The sequence below is a fragment of the Mytilus galloprovincialis genome, chromosome 6 (genome assembly GCF_965363235.1).
Source record: "Mytilus galloprovincialis chromosome 6, xbMytGall1.hap1.1, whole genome shotgun sequence".
Classification (NCBI taxonomy): domain Eukaryota; kingdom Metazoa; phylum Mollusca; class Bivalvia; order Mytilida; family Mytilidae; genus Mytilus; species Mytilus galloprovincialis.
In genome coordinates, this window is record NC_134843.1 from 55,246,231 (window position 1) to 55,266,407 (window position 20,177).

The 20,177-nt window shown below is 31.6% G+C and overlaps 1 protein-coding gene across 2 annotated transcripts in view; it reads left to right on the top strand.

The window, feature by feature from the left end:
• LOC143079904 (uncharacterized) overlaps positions 1-18,468 on the top strand; it is an 86,720-nt gene extending 68,252 nt beyond the window's left edge. For both annotated transcript variants that reach the window (XM_076255531.1, XM_076255533.1), the window contains 11 exons: positions 1,565-1,636; positions 3,064-3,135; positions 3,683-3,754; positions 5,632-5,703; positions 7,333-7,404; positions 7,939-8,010; positions 9,336-9,407; positions 12,401-12,472; positions 13,156-13,307; positions 16,482-16,583; positions 17,202-18,468. In XM_076255531.1, the coding sequence (XP_076111646.1) occupies positions 1,565-1,636; positions 3,064-3,135; positions 3,683-3,754; positions 5,632-5,703; positions 7,333-7,404; positions 7,939-8,010; positions 9,336-9,407; positions 12,401-12,472; positions 13,156-13,307; positions 16,482-16,583; positions 17,202-17,326 (955 nt within the window). In that variant the 3' untranslated portion in view covers positions 17,327-18,468. The remainder of the gene's footprint in view (positions 1-1,564; positions 1,637-3,063; positions 3,136-3,682; positions 3,755-5,631; positions 5,704-7,332; positions 7,405-7,938; positions 8,011-9,335; positions 9,408-12,400; positions 12,473-13,155; positions 13,308-16,481; positions 16,584-17,201) is intronic.
• Positions 18,469-20,177: the final 1,709 nt, after the last annotated feature.

Sequence of the window (20,177 nt, forward strand, 5' to 3'; positions counted from 1 at the left end):
GTCATAATCTTTAAATTTATTTCAGGTACACCCTTGTACATTTTTCTATTGCGCAGAATTTATCAAATATGAATTTGAATAAATCCATTATCATCTTCTCATTCTTCTGCAATAATATTAAAACTCTATTTTAAACGAAAGCTTCTGTTTTTTAAAACCAGTTATGAACGAAAATGTTATAAAACAGATATTATAAAATAAAAAGTAAGGATATCAAAAGGATTATTTAAAGTCAAACGCACATGACTGTCAAAAATGACCGGACAATGCTACGGCAATAAATGGAAAACGACAAAAGACAAACAACGATCACAAAATAAATGAATAAACAGCAAAACAAGTTTACAATCGCACGATAGACGATAATAGTATAAGTAATGGACTATTTCACAACAAAATCAAATCTTGAGAGCCGTGTGAGACGTGATTTTTTTTACACTGATGGACTAGCTACTGTTACGCTAAAATATTTGTATTAAAACATTTACCGACTGTATCAACCTATGAAGTGTTTGTTTTAAACATTTAACGACTGTGTCAACCTTTTATAAGTTGTAATAAACATTTAATGACTGTGCCAACCTTTAGAAAGTTGTAACAAACATTTAACGACTGTCCCAACTCTAAAAACGTTGTGACAAACATTTTTTGACTGCATCAACGTCTGAAAAGTTGACACAAACAAATTTTAACTGTCCCAACTATTAAAAGGTTGGGACGGACATTATGCAACTGCCACAACTATTAGAAAGACTGTAATAAATATATTTTGACTGTGACAACACCGTAAACCACTGCAACAGTTCTGAAATGACTGATGGTAGCATTTTTTGACTTTCACAACCCGTAGAAAAGTTGGGACAGACATAAATGAACTGTTGCAACGAAATATGACAGATTTGACAGTCATTACTTGTCTTTTACAGACTAAGACAGTCGTACAACGACTGTTACTGGTATGGACAGTTGTTTTTTCGTCCAGTAGTGTATATTATCATGCAATATTGATTAGACACTTATATTAAATAGAGGAGCCTCGGTGGCTGAGTGGTCTAATCTTAATTGACTTGGATTGTCAGTTTTCCTATCAAAAGTCGGCGGTTTTCTCCGGTCTCACCAGCTTCTTCCGCCAAAAAAAACTTGCCGCCACGAAATAGCCTAAATGCAGTGCTAACAAGTGACGTTAAAACACCAAAATAATTTAAAGAAATAAAATATATTTATTAGGACCAACACATCAACGTCTAGTTTATTGATGATAAAGTGTGAACAATTTCACAGTTTAAGGTCACAAAAATTGAATATTATATCACACAAAAACGTACTTTCTCAAATTGTATGACATTTTGGGATTTTACATTCTTCATGTCAGTTCTCTATTGAATTGTTCTGTAAACAGGTCATCTGCAGTGTTTTACTTTACAAAAACCTGGACGAATAGTTGCGTTTTAATTACAAATAATGAGGCCAATAGATTTTATATATAATCTTGATGACTGTTAAAAATGTACTTACTTTAATTTATTGTCAGACAGTCGCCTTTTAAGAATAATTTATCTTTAAGGCATCTCTACAACAATGAAATATCTGCAATAAAGCAGTCAGCTTTTATGAATCTACCAAACCTCCGTTACCTGTAAGTATATTTTATACGTTGCTATGTAATCTAAGCTAAACCCTCTAGCAGTTATATTCTAAACTAACTACATTCTTTAAAGGTATTTAACGTAATTTAATGTTGTTATATGCTCACTCATTTGGAAAAATCTGTTTTTGTTGAGGTTCTTGTTGCTTAGTCTATAGTTGTTCATTTAGTATTTTGTGAAGTAGTTTGTATTTTTATCGTTTTTTTTATGTTTTTCCGCGGCCATGTTAGTTCCTCGTTTGAATTTTAAGCAGTACGCAATATCATTGGAACAGTTTTATGACATATATATACGATATATGTTTGCCACACTAGCGACATGGTTGCACAGTTTTTTAGTCGTGAGATATCAGAATAGTCGCCAGATTTATATTCTACAAAGCGGATTCACATAACAGGCGTATTGCCTGAGACACTTACTCTGGTGATGCACCAGAACTGAATTGTTTTGGATTTCGTCTTCTTCGATTAATGAGGTATGAACACAAATGACTGCTATTGCATACATTTATTTATTCCAGCTATATTCATAACAACAAGATAAGACTATAGAGAGTAATACTTTCGTCAACATGACAAATGTGTATCGTATATAAGTATGAAGTTATTTCGATATTTATCTAACTTTGTAACATAAAATGCATTACGTGAAACCCAGTTTGCCGTCCAATAAACGCAGACTAATTGGAAGATGAATCTTAGAAAGTAAGTCCAATTATCAAAGTTAGGAAACAAGTTCATGAGGCATCGGCATTTTCATATAATATTGATTAAACCTTCGTATTGATTCAAACCAACACATGACTTTGCGGTATAGGCTTCCCTATAGTTGTGTGTCGTGTTGATTTCTTGTGTAGAGTTGTCTCATTGGCTATCATAATATATCTTCTAATTTATACATGATCGTCTATTAAATGATCGATAGAGTGAACAGCAATTCAAATGTTAAGGTATAAATCAGGAAACAGCCTATTTCACCAACATTTTTGATATTTTTGGCATTGAACACTTTTCTTGTATTTCCATTGACTTTATCTATTTTATCTATTTTATTATTTCTGTAACCAGGTCGTAAATGTCTTTCAGTTTGGTTATGTATTTGGTTTTATTCCATACTTTGTCGTTTTGATAAAACGGTTATTTATTTTTTTATAGTTATTAAGATTATATTACAATATTGACTTCTTTATACCTATTATGTCTGTATGTTTTTCTAACAAATTGTTGTCAATATAATGGAATTCTATGCGACTGTTATACAAGTGAAAGGTGTAGCTAGCTATTAAACCAGATTTTGTCCATCGGTTTTTACATAGATATATCGATGCGCCAGATGTTTCTCCTTTGAGATTTCTTCTTGGTCGATTTCTTGAATTTGAACACTGATAACTGCTATTGCAAATATTTGTATATTCCAGATATCTTCATAACAACAAGATACAGGCTATAGAGAGTAATACGTTCGTCAGCATTACAAATTTGTATCAGCTGTAAGTATTGAAGCCATTTCGATTCCTTTGAATATAAAATGCATAAGATAACATCCAGTTTTGCGTCCATTGACGTAGACTTAATGTATCACGAATCTCTGAAATAAGTTAGCTTGTTCAAGTTGTTACACACTGAATTTAGACAAAAAAATTATCATGAGGCATCACCATTTTCAAATAATATGGATTAAGCTCTTAAATGTATTAGAAGCATAACAATGACGTCTAGTTCAATCAGGATTGATTGATTGATTTTTAATGTTTCAACGCCACTTTGAAGATCTTCTTTTTGGTTTGAACTCACAACCTGTGTTGATTGATTAGTTATAGCAGTAGTAGAACTACTTATATCACCTGTCCATCGAGGCTCTCTTTTAAATCAGGGAAACGCTTCATTCATAACAATTGATGACATTGTTATCCCTCCCTTAAAAAAGAGAAAATTTGACATATTGCATCAATGTCAGTATACCTGTCAACTATTACCCTTGCTTACTAAATTTTATCTGACTGACAAATGCATTTAAAAAATATTTCATCTTTTAAGGAATCTCTACAACAATGACATACCTACAATAAAACAGTTCGCTTTTGTTAATCTACCAAGCCTTCGATACTTGTAAGTATATTCAAAATGTTGCTACTTAATATAAACTAAGCTTACTCCCAGATCTGTTCATTGTGTCTTTTTGTATCGGGATGTATAAGTACCCGGCCACGTCCACTTGTATTTTTGTCCATCTGATGAGTTTGCTTTTGTTAATCTACCAAGCCTTCGAAACCTGTAAGTGAACGACGAATGGATAACAACTGTCATTTTCTTATATTATCTGGTACAGACATTTTCAAATGTAGAAAATGGTGGATTGAACGTGGTTTTGTAGCGCTAAACCTCTCACTTGTACGACAATCTCGTCAAATTCCGTTATATTTACAACGATGTGAACAAAACAGACACAATAAATAAAAGAGTCAAAATATGGGTACAGCAGCTGTGTTACAATTTAATTTTTTTTTTCCAAAAAAGCACAAAAAGCATCTTTAAATAAAAAACACATGCATTGCTTCGTGTGTCTGACGTCAGAAAATGTTAACGTCACATAGGAAGAAATTTTGTCGTTCAGTGTTTATTCAAAACAATTTTATAATTTCACATGGAGAATGTTGACATACAGGGTTAAATAATAAAATGTATGTTAGAATTAATTTCAGAAATAGACCGATATTTCAAATTGTCCAGACGTTCTTTAGAATTTTGAAGAATACAGAAATGGTTAATACCACTACGCGATAAAAATAATTGTGTCGTTTGTCGTTTAAAGTATTTTCTAATTTATAATAGAACTATAACATAATGACATATAATACAGCAATAACATAATGACGGGGTCTTTCAATATACAGAGTCACGTTATATGAACCAAACAATCACAAAAAGGCGCATATACAATACGCACCAGCAAAAATGAAAAATAATTTAAACACATTGACATTGATGTATAAGTATCGAGCCACGTCAAATGAATATCACAGGAAACGAACCAAACAGTAAAAGTAATTTTAATAATAGAACAAAGAAAAATGAAAGAACAATTTAACACGTTGTTAAGATGATAAACAACGTAAGTACGCAGAATCTATACATCCAGACCATCGTGTATTATTTGTGAAGTTGATACGGAATATTTTTCAACAATGTCCGACGGATTCCTTTAGAAAAAGGACGAGACGTTCTTTGACATAACCCTGGTTCTTCAACTTTCTGCTCAGACACTGCTGTATGTTATGTACAGTTAATGTCTTCGACCACAATACATATGTCTCAAAACTCATTGGTAATATTATGTTTGTTTACATAGTACAGTAACACAATATTTGAAACTTTATCCTTCATCTGGATTCAAATTTACAATTTTACATGCCAATCCTTGTTTACGTTTCACCAATTATCACTAAATAAATCGTGTGTATTGGGTTTTATTGAAGATACTATTATATGACTGTTAAATATTTCTAGGTTGGAATAATCTGAAATCGCCAAGACATAAATAGACTCATCATATATACTAGGACTAAAATTTTACACTTCTCCTGACGTGCGTTTCGTCTACAAAAAACTCATCAGTGACGCTCGAATAAAAAAATGTTTAAATGGCCAAAGAAAGTACGAAGTTGAAGAGCATAAGAAAGCGTTCAAAACTTGGAGGTCATTATCACGGATTGGACCAATACGATTTGTGTTTCACAGTTAAATTTCCTTAGATAGAAGAAAAGTCGTCAGTTCTGTAATTTTACCGATTGTGTCGTATACAACATGTACAACATGTACAAGAATGTAACATTTCCACTGTGATTGGTAAAGTGGGTGCTGTGGGTTTTGCAAGAGACGCTAGCTGTTTCGATGCATCATATATCGCTTTAGTTTTTGTTTCTACTTGTTTGATTTTATGAAATTTGCAATCTATAATTACTATTGAATATTCTTTCATATTCCAGATATCTTTATAACAACAAGATACTATCTATAGAGAGTAATACGTTCGTCAATATGACAAATTTGTATTATCTGTAAGTAATGAAAATCTTTCTATTTTTTATTGGAATAAAATGAATTTGATGAAACCTAGTTAAGCGTCCAATTAAAAGAGGCTTTAAAGATGGATCTAGAAATAAATCAAAATATTCAACATTGAATTATATTAAAAGAAAAAAGGTTTATGATGTATATTATCATGCAATATTGATTGAACACTTATGTTAAAAAGAGGAGCCTCTGTGGCCGAGTGGTCTAATCTTAATTGACTAGGATTGTCAGTTTTCCTATCAAAAGTCAGTGATTTTCTCCGGTCTCTCCGGCTTCTTCCGCCAATAAAAACTTGCCGCCACGAAATAGCCTAAATGTAGTGCTAACAAGTGGCGTTAAGACACCAAAATAATTTAAAGAAATAAAATATATTTATTAGGAGCAACACATCAGCGCCTAGTTTATTGATGATAAAGTGTGATCAATTTAACAGTTTAAGGTCACAAAAATTGAATATCATATCACTAAAAACAGACTTCCTCAAATTGTATGACATTTTGAGATTTAACATTCTTCATGTCTGTTCTCTATTGTATTGTTCTGTAAACAGGTCATCTGCAGCGTTTTACTCTTCAAAAACCTGGAAGAATAGTTGCGTTTTAATGACAAATTATGAGGCTAATACATTTTATATTTAAGCTTGATATGAACACAAATGACTGCTATAGCATACATTTATTTATTCCAGTTATATTCATAACAACAAGATAAGACTATAGAGAGTAATACTTTCGTCAACATGACAATTGTGTATCGTTTATAAGTACGAAGTTATTTCGATATCTATGTAACTTTCTAACATAAAATGCATTACGTGAAACCCAGTTTGCCGTCCAATAAACGCAGACTAATTGGAAGATGAATCTTAGAAAATAAGTCCACTTATCAAAGTTAGGAAACAAGTTCATGAGGCATCGCCAGTTTCATATAATATTGATTAAACCTTAGTATTGATTCAAACCAACACATGACTTTTCGGTATAGGCTTTGCTCATTTTGAAGGCCGTAAGGTTACCTATTAAATTTTTGTGTCGTGTTGATCTCTTGTGTAGAGTTGTCTCATTGGCTATCATAATATATCTTCTAATTTATACATGATCGTCTATTAAATGATCGATAGAGTATACAGTAATTCAAATGTTGGGTTATAAATCAGGAAACAGCATATTTCATCAACATTTTTGATATTTTTGGCATTGAACACTCTTCTTGTATTTCCATTGATTTTATCTATTTTATCTTTTTAAATATTTCTGTAACCAGGTCGTAGATGTCTTTCAGTTTGCTTATGTATTTGGTTTTATTCCATATTTTATCGTTTTGATAAAACGGTTATTTCTCTTTTTTTTTTATAGTTATTAAGATTATATTTCAATGTTGACTTCTGTATACCTATTATGTCTGTATGTATTTCTAACAATATAATGGAATTCTATGCGACTGTTATACAAGTGAAAGGTGTAGCTAGCTATTAAACCAGATTTTGTCCATCGGTTTTTACATATATATATATATATCGATGCGCCAGATGTTTCTCCTTTAATATTTCTTCTTGGTCGATTTATTGAATTTGAACACTGATAACTGCTGTTGCAAATATTTGTATATTCCAGTTATCTTCATAACAACAAGATACAGGCTATAGAGAGTAATACGTTTGCCAACATTACAAATTTGTATCAGCTGTAAGTATGAAAGCCATTTCGATTCCTTTGGATATGAAATGCGCCAGAAAAAATCCAATTGTACGTCCATTGACGTAGACTTAATGTAGTTTGCATTTTGGAAGACTTGTTCAAACTATTCAAAACTGCATTTAGAAACAAAAGTTCATGAGGCATTGCCATTTTAATTTTAATATGTATTGAGCTCTATTAATTGATTTGGAGTAAACTATTGACGTCTACATTTATATCAACTATAAAGTAGATATCAGCCCAACAGGGAAGAGCATTATCAATAAATGTATAATCAAGAAAAAGCTTCATTCATAACAATTTATGACGTTATTGACAACTCATAATCCACTTTTGATTCATGTAAAAAAATGTTCTGTACGGCCGTTGATAGCTTGTTATTTCTCCCTCAACAAAACAAAACAAACAAAAGTAAAAGGTTGACAAATTGCAACAATTTCTGTATGCTTGACAGATATTTAATATGCTCATTTACATTTCTCTGACTGACAGGTGTCTTTCAAGAATATTTTATATTTTAAGGCAACTCCACAACAATGAAATATCTACAATAAAACAATTAGCTTTTGTCAATCTACCAAAGCTTCAATACCTGTAAGTATATTAATATATTGCTACTTATTCTAAGCTGAAGCTTTGTGCAATGATAACAGTTAATAGAAATTCTTGAAACTCGAAAAATACTAAACAAAAAAGGTTTTCAACGCATTGATCATGTTGATATGTTGTTATTTTTCATCCTTTAGGGCAATATGCTTTCAGTGAGGGTCTTGTTGCTCAGTCTGTAGTTTATCGTTTAGTGTTTTGTGGACTTGTATGTCTTTTTTTCTTCGCTTTTTTATGTTTTGCCACGCCATGTCAGCTTTTCTTTGGAATTTTGAGTATCGCCTTGATACATTCGACTTGTTTTATGACATATAGTGTCTTGACTAAAGTATATAAGTGTTCATTCCTACATTGTAGAATTCCGTTTTTGGCAGTTTGCCTTCAATATAACGTTTTGTTCAAATATCAATTGCTATTACCGGACAAATTCGTGCTTCGCCGATTAATTTACTGTTATTAGTTTTTGTAAGTAATGAAAACCTATATGTTTAACTTGTATTTATTTCCATTATATGCATGGTCTTTTACATCACTTCTTTAAATCTTTGAAATTTTTTTAGATTTTAAAGATGAAATTTCCAAAAATAGACTTTTGATTGATAACACTCAATTTTCTGGTTACCGTATATAAAACAACGATTCTTTTATGTTAGTCTCTATGAATTTACCCATATGGTTTACTGAATCAAACGGACATTACATACGAATAAAAAACTTGTTTCAAAAATATTCATATATTGTAACAAAATTCTGCTACTAGCAGTCAGCTTAGTTGTTTCATCATTTTTTCAACAATTTCACTTATGTTTTATTTGCTTATCAGTCTCAATAGTTCAACCAAATTAGGATAGTTTTCAAATAAATTGAAAATCGCACAGCAGTAATGAAAACGACCATATACTGCTGTTATGTGGAGAAAGGCATAGAGAAATCGTAAACACAGTAGGTGATGACATGGGAATGAGCAGTCAAAAGCAGACGTTTAAGCGGAATTGTCTGCGTACGTCGCTATGCCTATATCTGTTCTTTCAAAAAACACGTTTGTGGGAGAACAATATCATAGGCTATAACGCACAAAGAGATCTTACTAATACGGCAAATGATTTTGAACTTTACACAGTACATGTACTAAACAGCTGTCTTGAATTTTGTATGTAGCTGTATACCTCATTTCATGTTTGATCGACTTCCTGATAACACTTACCTATAAAAAATGAATTATTCAACTGAAATCATTATTCTAAATGTTTAACATGTTTAACATCAATCCTGATACATTTTAACAACAACATATGTTGTCGTTTGTTTACTAGGTACCTACACAACAATGAGCTGACATCAATCGTAGAGTACACATTTGTTAATCTTCCATTGCTTTATCGTCTGTAAGTATCTTATATTCACTATAATTTATGTAATAAATCCTCAAATTTGAAACAAAGGCAAAAAAAAATATTCGTTACTTGGCAAGGACAGCAGCAGTGTTTAAATGTTTCAATCTTGTAAATGGATTGGAATGAAACAAATCAAGATAAAAAAAAAACCACAAAAATCTGATGAACTGCAATTGGAGAGACTGGGAGCCTTGGCAGGGACTTTTACAGTGCATGCGAGTCTATAATCTATCAAAAAATCAGAGTTGTGAATATAACACAGTATACATTGTTAAAAATAATATGAAAAAAGGAAAGTTTTCATTCAAAATTTACAAGAATGTTATGCGGTTTTATTATTGTAAAGATACAACCTTTAAATAGACTTATTAAGAAGGGATATAGTTACGATACTGTTGTCAGTCATTGAAGATTGCATATTTTGCCGTTAATATGGATTCACTTATAGGGCCTTTGCATCGGAACTAAACACATTTATTAAAAAAACAGTTGTTGGCATGACACGGGTTATGTTCTTCTCATATATGTTATGATGGCATGATACTAAACCCCTCACGGGAAGGATTGTGCCTGATATTCATATGACGAAGACATAATTTTTATATCAGTTTAATTGATGTCTGGAGCTGGCATGTCAGTTAACTGCTGTATTATTGTCATTTTGTTTTTTTCTTTGGTTACATCTTCTGACATCAGACTCTAACTTCTCTTGAACTGAATTTTAGTGTGCGTATTGTTATGCGTTTACTTTTCTGCATTGGCTAGAGGTATAGGTGGAGGGTTGAGATCTCATAACCATGTTTAACCGAGCCGCACTTTTGCGCCTGTCCCAAGTCAGGAGCCTCTGGCCTTTGTTAGTCTTGTATTATTTTAACTTTTAGTTTCTTTTGTACAATTTGGAGTTTAGTATGGCGTTCGTTATCACTGAACTAGTATATGCTAGACTATGCGGTATGGGCTTTGTTCATTGTTGAAGGCCGTATGGTGACCTATAGTTGTTAATGTCTGTGTCATTTTGGTCTTTTGTGGTTGTCTCATTGGCAATCATACCACATCTTCTTTTTTATAGTATATATTTGTTTACGGGACAGCTGAAGGACGCTTCCGGGTGCGGGAATTTCTCGTTGCATTGAGGACCTGTTGGTGACCTTCTGCTGTTGTCTGCTCTATGATCGGGTTGTTGTCTCTTTGGTACATTCCGCACTTCCATTCTCAATTTCAATAACTGTTAAAGAAGTTTGTGTAGCGTGAACATGGACCAGCATAATCTATTACTGTGGAATCATTTATTTTCGTGTGTATCAATTTTTGTAGTTTGAGGGAAAACTACAATTTCCTGATATTTAACATTATGAATTTTAACACAGATGTAAAAGTTTTAATCAAAGTTTAAATGGATTGGTCTATGTATAAAGATAAAAGTTTTTTCTAGGTACAGATAAAATGAAAATTCTCTGTAATTGACGTCATCAATCTGCTTTCTTTTTTATAAGCTCACTGAAAGATCACTGGAGCTTAACCTATCACTTAGCGTCCGTCACCCGTCGTCTTCCGTCGTCATCGTTTTTTTTTTTTTTATTTTACAAAAGTCTTCTCCTCTGAAACCACGGAGACACACTCAATCAAACGTAACCTCATTTATAATTATGGTATATTAATTACAATTTGTGGCCGATGCCCGTGTCTGCCTACCAGTAAGGCCAACATTAATAAAACAAAACATAGGGGTAAAATGCAAGTTTGATTATAATTTTAAATTTATAAATTTAACTCCAGGAGCCACAATGATAAGATGCTGAGCTGTACCAATTGTCCATTTGAGTTAAACATGTTAAAACTGTCAGACGACTTTCGATAAAAGTTGCTCTTCATAACGTTTTTCTTTTGCATTTTACAATTGTTCCCTATTATCTGGAAAAGTATATAGACGGAAACATTGAATAGCAGTTATGATCAGCTAAAAATAATAAACAAATAAGCCATCAGGACCAAAATCGTCAGACGACTGCTTATTCGAGTTATTGCCCTTAAGTGACGACGTTTACCATTTTTTTACGTTTTTGTCTAAGATCTTAAACTGTTACAAATGAAACTTTAAATTGCACAAATGATCGGCATGGCAACATATACCAATAAAACTAGCTATCGGATCTATTGTTCCTTATCTTTAATGATATTGATGCTGTTATCTCAAAAACTATAATCGATAGATAAAAAATTTAGAAACAGAAAACTAGCAGGATAGGGTCTACAAATATGTTAACATAACTGAAACTGTAAATTAAATCTAGACCACGTTAAAAGTGTTCCCATTTAATGAAGATTTTTACCGAAATGCCAATAGTTGATGATGCAGGTGAGCAACACAGGCTCTTTAAAACCTTAAGTTTGTTTGTGACGTTGGAAGAAAAACAAAAATATGAGGCAATTGGCATTGATATATGACAGTAATAGAGCCCCTCTCTCTGTCAACATTTACATCTCCAACGAAGAAAACAAATATGAGTTACTCAGAAATAACGCAAGAAAACTTGTATTATCCTTTGTATTAATCCACGGTCCTCTATTCAGCTAATTAAGGATAACTCACTTGAGAATTCATTGTTTAGTGACTGTGCTGAACTTACCTTTACCATATTCAAAATGAATAATACCTAAAATAGATTTTGTCTCATATTAAGACAAACTTCTAAAGTATGATTATGCTGTCCAATTGTGCAGTTTCCCTAATCTATGAAGTAACATTCGATCAGCGCCTGTTTATGGAGTATATATCACGTATATCCTACTTTAAAAAAGTGCTTTCTAATCATTGGCGTGAAAAAACATGTTCATCGACTAGCTTGACCTTCAACACAGAACGTGATTTCATTGGTATCAAATATGATTTCGGAGATTGTTCTTCCTCTCTTGAAAACTGTTTTTGATAAGCTCCTCTATAATTATGTTTAAAAAAACTAAGTATATAAACATATTACTTCCAGAGATTTAAGCGGAAACAACATAAGTCTAATTGAGGAAAATGCTCTAGGAAACCTAACTCATCTATCAACGTTGTAAGTTTGTTAAAACAAAAAATTCACACACACACACAAACACACACACACAAACACACACACACCAACACCTAATGAGAATCTGTTGCTTAAAAATAGTTTGAGCTTGTGCAAATGAGTGGATGTTTCATAATAATAAGACAGTTTATTCGTATGCATGATAACACAAGATTTAAGGACTATTACAAAAAAAAGGATCTGAATGTAAGCAGAAACAAGTAACAATATGAAAAACATGTACCATACCGTAAAGTAAGCTTTGAGATGTCCAAATTACAAAATGCTAAACAATTCAACCATAATGAACATCTTTGCAAAAAGAATCGTGCATAATCAATTATGCAAATGTATTGCTCCTTTACTATTACTGATCACTAGACACATATTTTGAGAAGTCATAAAATGGGTTAAATTGCAGCATTTCTAGGTACATGTAATCTTTTACAATGTTTCATGAGATTCATATAGCGTAAAATTAGCGTTTTCTAGTTTCTGTGTGTTTTCGACATCAATCTTTGTGAGTTTTATTTCTATCTTTATTCAATTCTGGAAATAAATGTTATAATTAATGTAAAAAAAACATCAAAAATACCCTCTTATTCATTAGGTTTTTCTTGTCTGCCACTATTACCCATGAACTTTATAACATCAGTTAATTTTGCATATACTATTTATGCTTGCAGGAACCTTGGTTCAAATCCAATTAACTGTGATTGTGGTGTAATTCCATTTTGGTCCTGGATAATTGAAAGACCATCTATTGGAACAAGTGCTCAATGTAGCGACGGAAAATTTATTATTTCTCTGAGATCGGCTGAGCTGGACAAATGTAATCGTAAGTAATATAAACAAATAGTACTTAAGATGAGTGATTATATTATATAAGGAAATGAACTAGTTAATTACTTTTAAATAAGAAATTTGAATTCGTAAAAATCATGTGTCTACTCTATCAAGATAATTATATCTTTTAAAAGAAAACAACATTGACAGGTTCATAAGTCTTGACACCATTTACACACACGAACAACCAAAGATAAAAAGAAATATATGTTTAAAAAGAACACAAAAATTACTAAGACAGGTCTCGAGACAATGAAAATAGTGGAATTGATATTATTTGGTGTGTCAAAATTTGTTGGAAGTACTTAATTATTTGCATGCTTTCATTGGTGATTTCAAAACTGTTCAAAGTTCTGATTTACCTATATACCACTTTACCTCATAATATTGTTAAGAAAAAATTCACACACCTAATCAAATGGGTATTTCAAATGTCAGAATGCAAATATGTATGTTCAAACTCTTTAAGGTCATTTTTTTGTAACAACAAACAAAAGAACTTTGTCAATTGGACCTGCTTTGATACTATAACTGCGCTTGAATTTTTACTAGATAAAATGTGTGTTCGCAATTGAGACTCCGTATATCGTCAAGTTATCGGAATTCCAAACGAGACTTAATGTGCACCACTGATTGCTGACCTATTTCTATATTGTTATCGGTTACAATTTATGACTTAAATCAGCAAAGACCCTCGAAAAACAACATCTGATACAAACATTTAATAACACTTTTAGATATTTGGATGATGTATTGACGACTTCAGTATGTACACAAAACAGTTGTTTCATGCTGAACTGAACTAAAGCTCATACCAACAATGATAACTGCTCTTACCGGGATCTTGACATCTATATTTTTTGCGAAACTTGATAAAAAAGTTATGATAAATGAGATGACTTTTAATTTCCTATTGCTAATTATTCTTTTTTACTGTGTGTATTACTGTGGTTTTTTTCTTCTACATTGGCTAGAGGTATAGCGGAGGGTTGAAATATCACTACACATGTTTAACACCGCTTCATGAATGCGCCTGTCTCAATTCAGGAGCCTCTGGTTTTGTTCATATATTTTGTTAAAGGGCCAGCTGAAGTCTGGGATTTTCGCGCTTGTTGAAGAACTATTTTTGGCTTTTGAGTGTTTTCTGCTCTTTTGTCGGGGTGTTGTCTCTTTGACACATTCCACATTTTCAATTGTACTTTGTTTCAACTCTGCACACCAATGAAAAGATAATCTACATCAAAATTAGCATATAGTACACCATACCCAAAATTCTGTTATATAGACAAAATGCCTCCATAAGAGAAGATGCTCTACTCGAATTATATTTCTTCGATCAGTTTATGGTGTTGCATATGGTTAAAACAGTTCACATCATACAAAAAAGGTTTACGAACTTGCAGGTTGATATGCCCTATCTTTATGGTCAACTACTTTAATTAAAACCCTTCATCCTGATACCGGTCGAACTGTAAAACGAACAAAACGAATCAAAAGAACGCACAGACACATATACCTGAACTAAATATGTCTCATTCTATTACAGGAACGGCGTAATGTTTTGAAAAAGTACTAACCGCACTAAATTTAGATACTACATACTATCAGATAATTCTGAAACATAATGAGAGCAACCATGTTTAGTATCAAAATTACCAGGATTATAATTAAGTACGCCAGACGCGCGTTTCGTCTTCATAAGACTCATCAGTGACACTCATATCAAAATATTATAAAGCCAAACAAGTACAAAGTTAAAGAGCATTAGGGACCAAAAATTCCAAAAAGTTGTGCCAAACACGTGTAAGGTCATCTATGCCTGGGATAAGAAAATCCTTAGTTTTTCGAAAATTCAAAGTTTTGTTAACAGGAAATTTATAAAAATGACCACATTATTGATATTCATGTCAACACCAAAGTGTTGACTACTGGGCTGGTGATACCCTCGGGGACGAAACGTTCACCAGCAGTGGCATCGACCCAGTGGTGTAAATAGTATCAAAAGTACCAGGATTATAATTTAGTACGCCAGACGCGCGTATTGTCTTCATAATACTCATCAGTGACGCTCATATCAAAACATTTATAAAGCCAAACAAGTTGAAGAGAATTGGGGACGCAAAATTCCAAAACGGTGTGCCAAACACGGCTAAGTAAACCTGTACATAAAATTGAGAATGGAAATGGGGAATGTGTCAAAGAGACAACATGTATTTTTTATGACGCTCTTTTTGTACACTGTGATAACCACCCTACATACATTATGATAAAATGAATAATGAATAATTAAATATAAAAAACTTAACATAACACAAATAAAAACTGCTGAGTAGATTCCCTATCTAGTACAAATAAATGTGTACCTTGTGGGTTTTATTTTTTTCCTTTGCCATTCATCTCAAACTTACATAAAGAAAAAGTAAAATTAGTAACGAAAAAACACAATGATATGGTGAAAAACATAAATCATTAGCAATGCAAACATAACATTAAGAATATTTGGTGTTACATATTTCATAATTCAAATAATATAAATTACCTGCTGATCAGTGTTCATATCATTTTTACTCAAAACGATTGATGGCTCCACATTTCAAAGTATTATTTCACACAAATGCATCTTTAGAAATATAAAAATATATGATAAGTTGCAATGCCCATAGTAAATATATTCAAATTTGATGATGGAACTTTTTTTAAGTAAAGGTAGTTTTGGTTTCTTAACAATAAATTACTTCCCAGCATATTGGTCGAACAGTTTATATCATATAAATTCCGTCAAAGTATTTCTTATCATTTCATTTCACTTATTTATTCTAATAAGAATGCTAATACTGGAGTTAACATCGTTAAATCAGAAATATCAGTATTTCAATTTTTTTTTTTTTATAATTTTGTTAAACACAATTATTTGCATGTTTTATAGTGAAACTGACATAATGTCACAAGTAGTCTCTGTCAACCTTTTATTTTCTTTTCATATATGTGTCAAGGCTTTATCAACCCACTAGACATATTATTATACGATGTATCAACTTTCAAAGATTCCAGGCATATCAACTTGCAAACTATTCTCACTCTATTCTACAGATTTATCAATTGTATAATATAAAACGCAATTTTCATCATAATTCATTTTTATAAAGTTGATATATTTTCATTTAAGCTGATAATTGTCAATGCTTTAATGGTGGAAAATGTATCACGAGCGGGGAAGGAAAAATTGTTTGTGACTGTATTGGACAATGGACTGGCGAATTTTGTCTAGGTGAACACATTAGTTTTTATATTTATATAAAGCTACTTTGAAATTACCAATATTCTTTTTAGAAAATTCCTGCTCACGTTGATCATGTTGATTACAAAAAAATGTTTTAAGCTATATTCAGCAATTAGTAATTTTCTATAATGAATGATAATGATAACAACAATACGTTATGTACTAACTGTACACGATATCAAAAATAAAAATAAAAAAGTTTATGGTAGGTAAAATTGAACAGAAAAATAATGCATTACTTTAGAAAATTATGATCATATTGACCATGTATTTTTTTTTTAATTGGGAATTCAAGTTATCATTATGGACTCTATTGGTTAGTCATATTTCACTCTAGTTTAAGTAAAATATTCTTGCATAACTATTTTTGTGAGTTCATCAGTTGGAAAATGCAGAATATAAGCAACAGGCATTACCTTCTTCATTCTACGGTGCATATGTTTAAATGTTTCAATTTGAAATCTGATAACATAACATAAAATACGTGCATCTCGAATCACCGTAGAACGGTTGTCAAATACTGCCATTGAACTTTAAAGTAGTAAATCTCACTGGCACAGACAATATTTCCAACTTGACATTATGTTTTGATATGAACTTCAACAGAAAGTCAGTGTACGACATACAACTGTGGATTTGGAAACTGCTTTGTAGAACCAATCAATGGAACAGCTCAGTGTGTTTGTGACAGCAAACAACCAACCTATTGTCCTGGTAAGCAGTTTAATTAAGGTGACTAATTGATAAAAAAAACTATGAAATGGAAAGCCTTGACATCAATCGTAACATTTATCAGTAAAAGACGCAAACCTTAATATATAGCGAAAATGTATATGAACATATTTAAATTATTGAGCGATCTTGCATTGTTCTGATTTATTCAGACCATTTAAATAAAAAACAGCATATATGGAAAAAAGAGTACTTATAGTTCAAATTGATATTTACATTCGAATGTGTTATTAAAATAATGTTTATGCAAATCCACTTTTGATTATAGTTTTAATATTGTCTCATTTAAAGATGAATACATGTTATAATGTCATATGTACAAGATAGTAGGGTGTTATTCTCAATTTTCATTTGAAACGATGTATTTACTAAAATTGATTATTTAATTAATCCTAAACATCTTATGATACAATATATAACACACTATTCTTATATACGTGTCACCTACTAACATTAACAGCTTTTTTGTTTGATTATCAAATTGCATGTTTGTAGGAATATTACGTTAACACTTTTGTCGTTATTGAACAATTAATAAAATATATATTCAAAATCTGATAACATACATTTTTAAAAGGTGCAATGATTGTATAAATATTATTTACTTTATATGAAAATATAGAATATTGCAAGCATATAAGAGTTAATATATGTTGTTCATGCTGATTTGTTTTCGTTTGAATATTACTTTATCAATTCATTTATTTGTTATTTGATTTCATTGTTAATTTCATGATATTAGACAGATTGTTCTGGTTGAATTATTTTCATTGTTGTATATAATTAAACACTTTAACTGTTCGTAACATAACATATTTAAGTGTTTTAAACATTTCGTCTTTTCTATTTTGTTTCAATCAATTTCATTTATAACGAAAAAGATACATTTTCCGTCAATAAAAAACATTCAAGGGTTTCAAAACATTTGTATATTTTTATGATTCTATATTCACAGCATGTATTGATATAATTCGCCATTTGGATTAGTTTTGTTTTTAGGATACTCAATGTTATACTTATAATGGCAGATTTTCATGAATTAATCTGATTTCTTTATTTTCTTTGCAATCACGTATCTACCATTTTGAGAACATGTTCCTGAAATCATTTGTTCAACTGAAGATTATGACATGGAACAAGATGATTAGAAAACCAATTTAAAGGTAATTATTTCACAAAAGAGTAATTATATGATCTCATTTGTTTGTTTATATTTCTTACACTATTTAAATAGGGCCGTCTGTTAATTACTTTCCATAACTTTTTATGCAAGTAACATAGAATATATAGGTATTCGTATGAAACCAATTACTATGATAAAGTTATGGTACCTGTCAAATACTTGCCCAATATTGGCCATTTTGTCAATATATTCCGCGTTTTCACGTACGCGTCTTGAACATGTTCCCTGATGAGATAAGAGCTAGAATGTTTATAAACGATACAAACACCATTTAAACACATCCGCAAACCAATGTTAAATAAATAGATTTTGAAAAAATCTCCACTTCCAAATTAAAACAGAAGAAAGAAGACTCTTCTTTTAACTGGTACTTTTGTGCAATACGGATCGTTTGCATGAACATACGGAGTATTTATCTCGCAATTGATACGATATTTTCGGGCTCTTATTTCCTATTATGATTTCCTTGATAGAAGATTGCTGCTCTCAAGGAAGCTATTTAACGAAGAGTTTCAAATGGGGAAGTTGAAATCATCCCTTCGTAAATTTTACGGACGCCATCACGAGTTGGTTGACCGTTATGGAATAACCGTTTCACAGATATGATATCGGATATTTCCTTATGTCGAAACTACAATACCCTTCCCTTTTCAAGATTGTGACCTACCGAATAAGACTATTTACCGGATTTATAATAACATAAGCAACACGACGGATGTCACATTTGGAGCAGGATCTGCGTACACTTCCTGTAGCTCCTGAGATCACCCCAAGATTATGGTGGAGTTCGTGTTGCTTAGTCTTTAGTTTTCTTTGTTGTGTCTTATGTACTAGTATTTGTCTGTTTGTCTTTTTATTTTTCGCCAGGCGTTGTCAGTTTCTTCGATCTATGAGTTTGACTATCCCTCTGGTGTCTTTCGTCCCTCTTTAAAAGTCCATGCATTCTTGGATGATTTTCAGCAGGTATGTTTTTTGTCAAATGTTTGTTTCAAATAAAGTAAGCAGAAGTAAATCACTGTTAAGTATTTATAAATAGATTAAACGATAACAAGACAAATAACGGAATAACAGAAACACTGAACAGCAGCAAAAACAAACGCCAACATACATTAAAACGGACTCATTCATTCAACTGCCATATATAGACTTCCTACAGAATATTTTAAGAAAACAAAGGTGGGTTGTACCTGGCTAGCCAAATCTCCGGCGTATATGGCAATGTTAACATAAACACTGAAATGGCAATACTCGTGACGGGAATACAGTACAAATAAACATCCAGGACACAACTTTAATGCCGCAGATATGGCAGAAAGGTGTTACTACACCAAATATGTCTCGGTCAACAACACTATACTAGAAAGTGATACATATAAACAAACATAAATATTTCCTACGCATAGGTATAACTTAAAACAAATAAAAACTCATTTCGGAAATGTTTGTATCAACTAAAATCTAAGTTATTTGTTATCATTGCTAAAATTTTGTGACTGATATATTTAAATAATAAAAAAACTCTATATTTTGTATGTTTTGTTTGTTACTCAGATCTGAACCTGTTTCAGTCCTTCTCATTTTCCGGGAATTAGTTAGCTCTTATAAGGAATTAAAGGTTAATTGCTTTAATTGCATTACTATAGCTCAATACTAAAATCGCGTTTTAT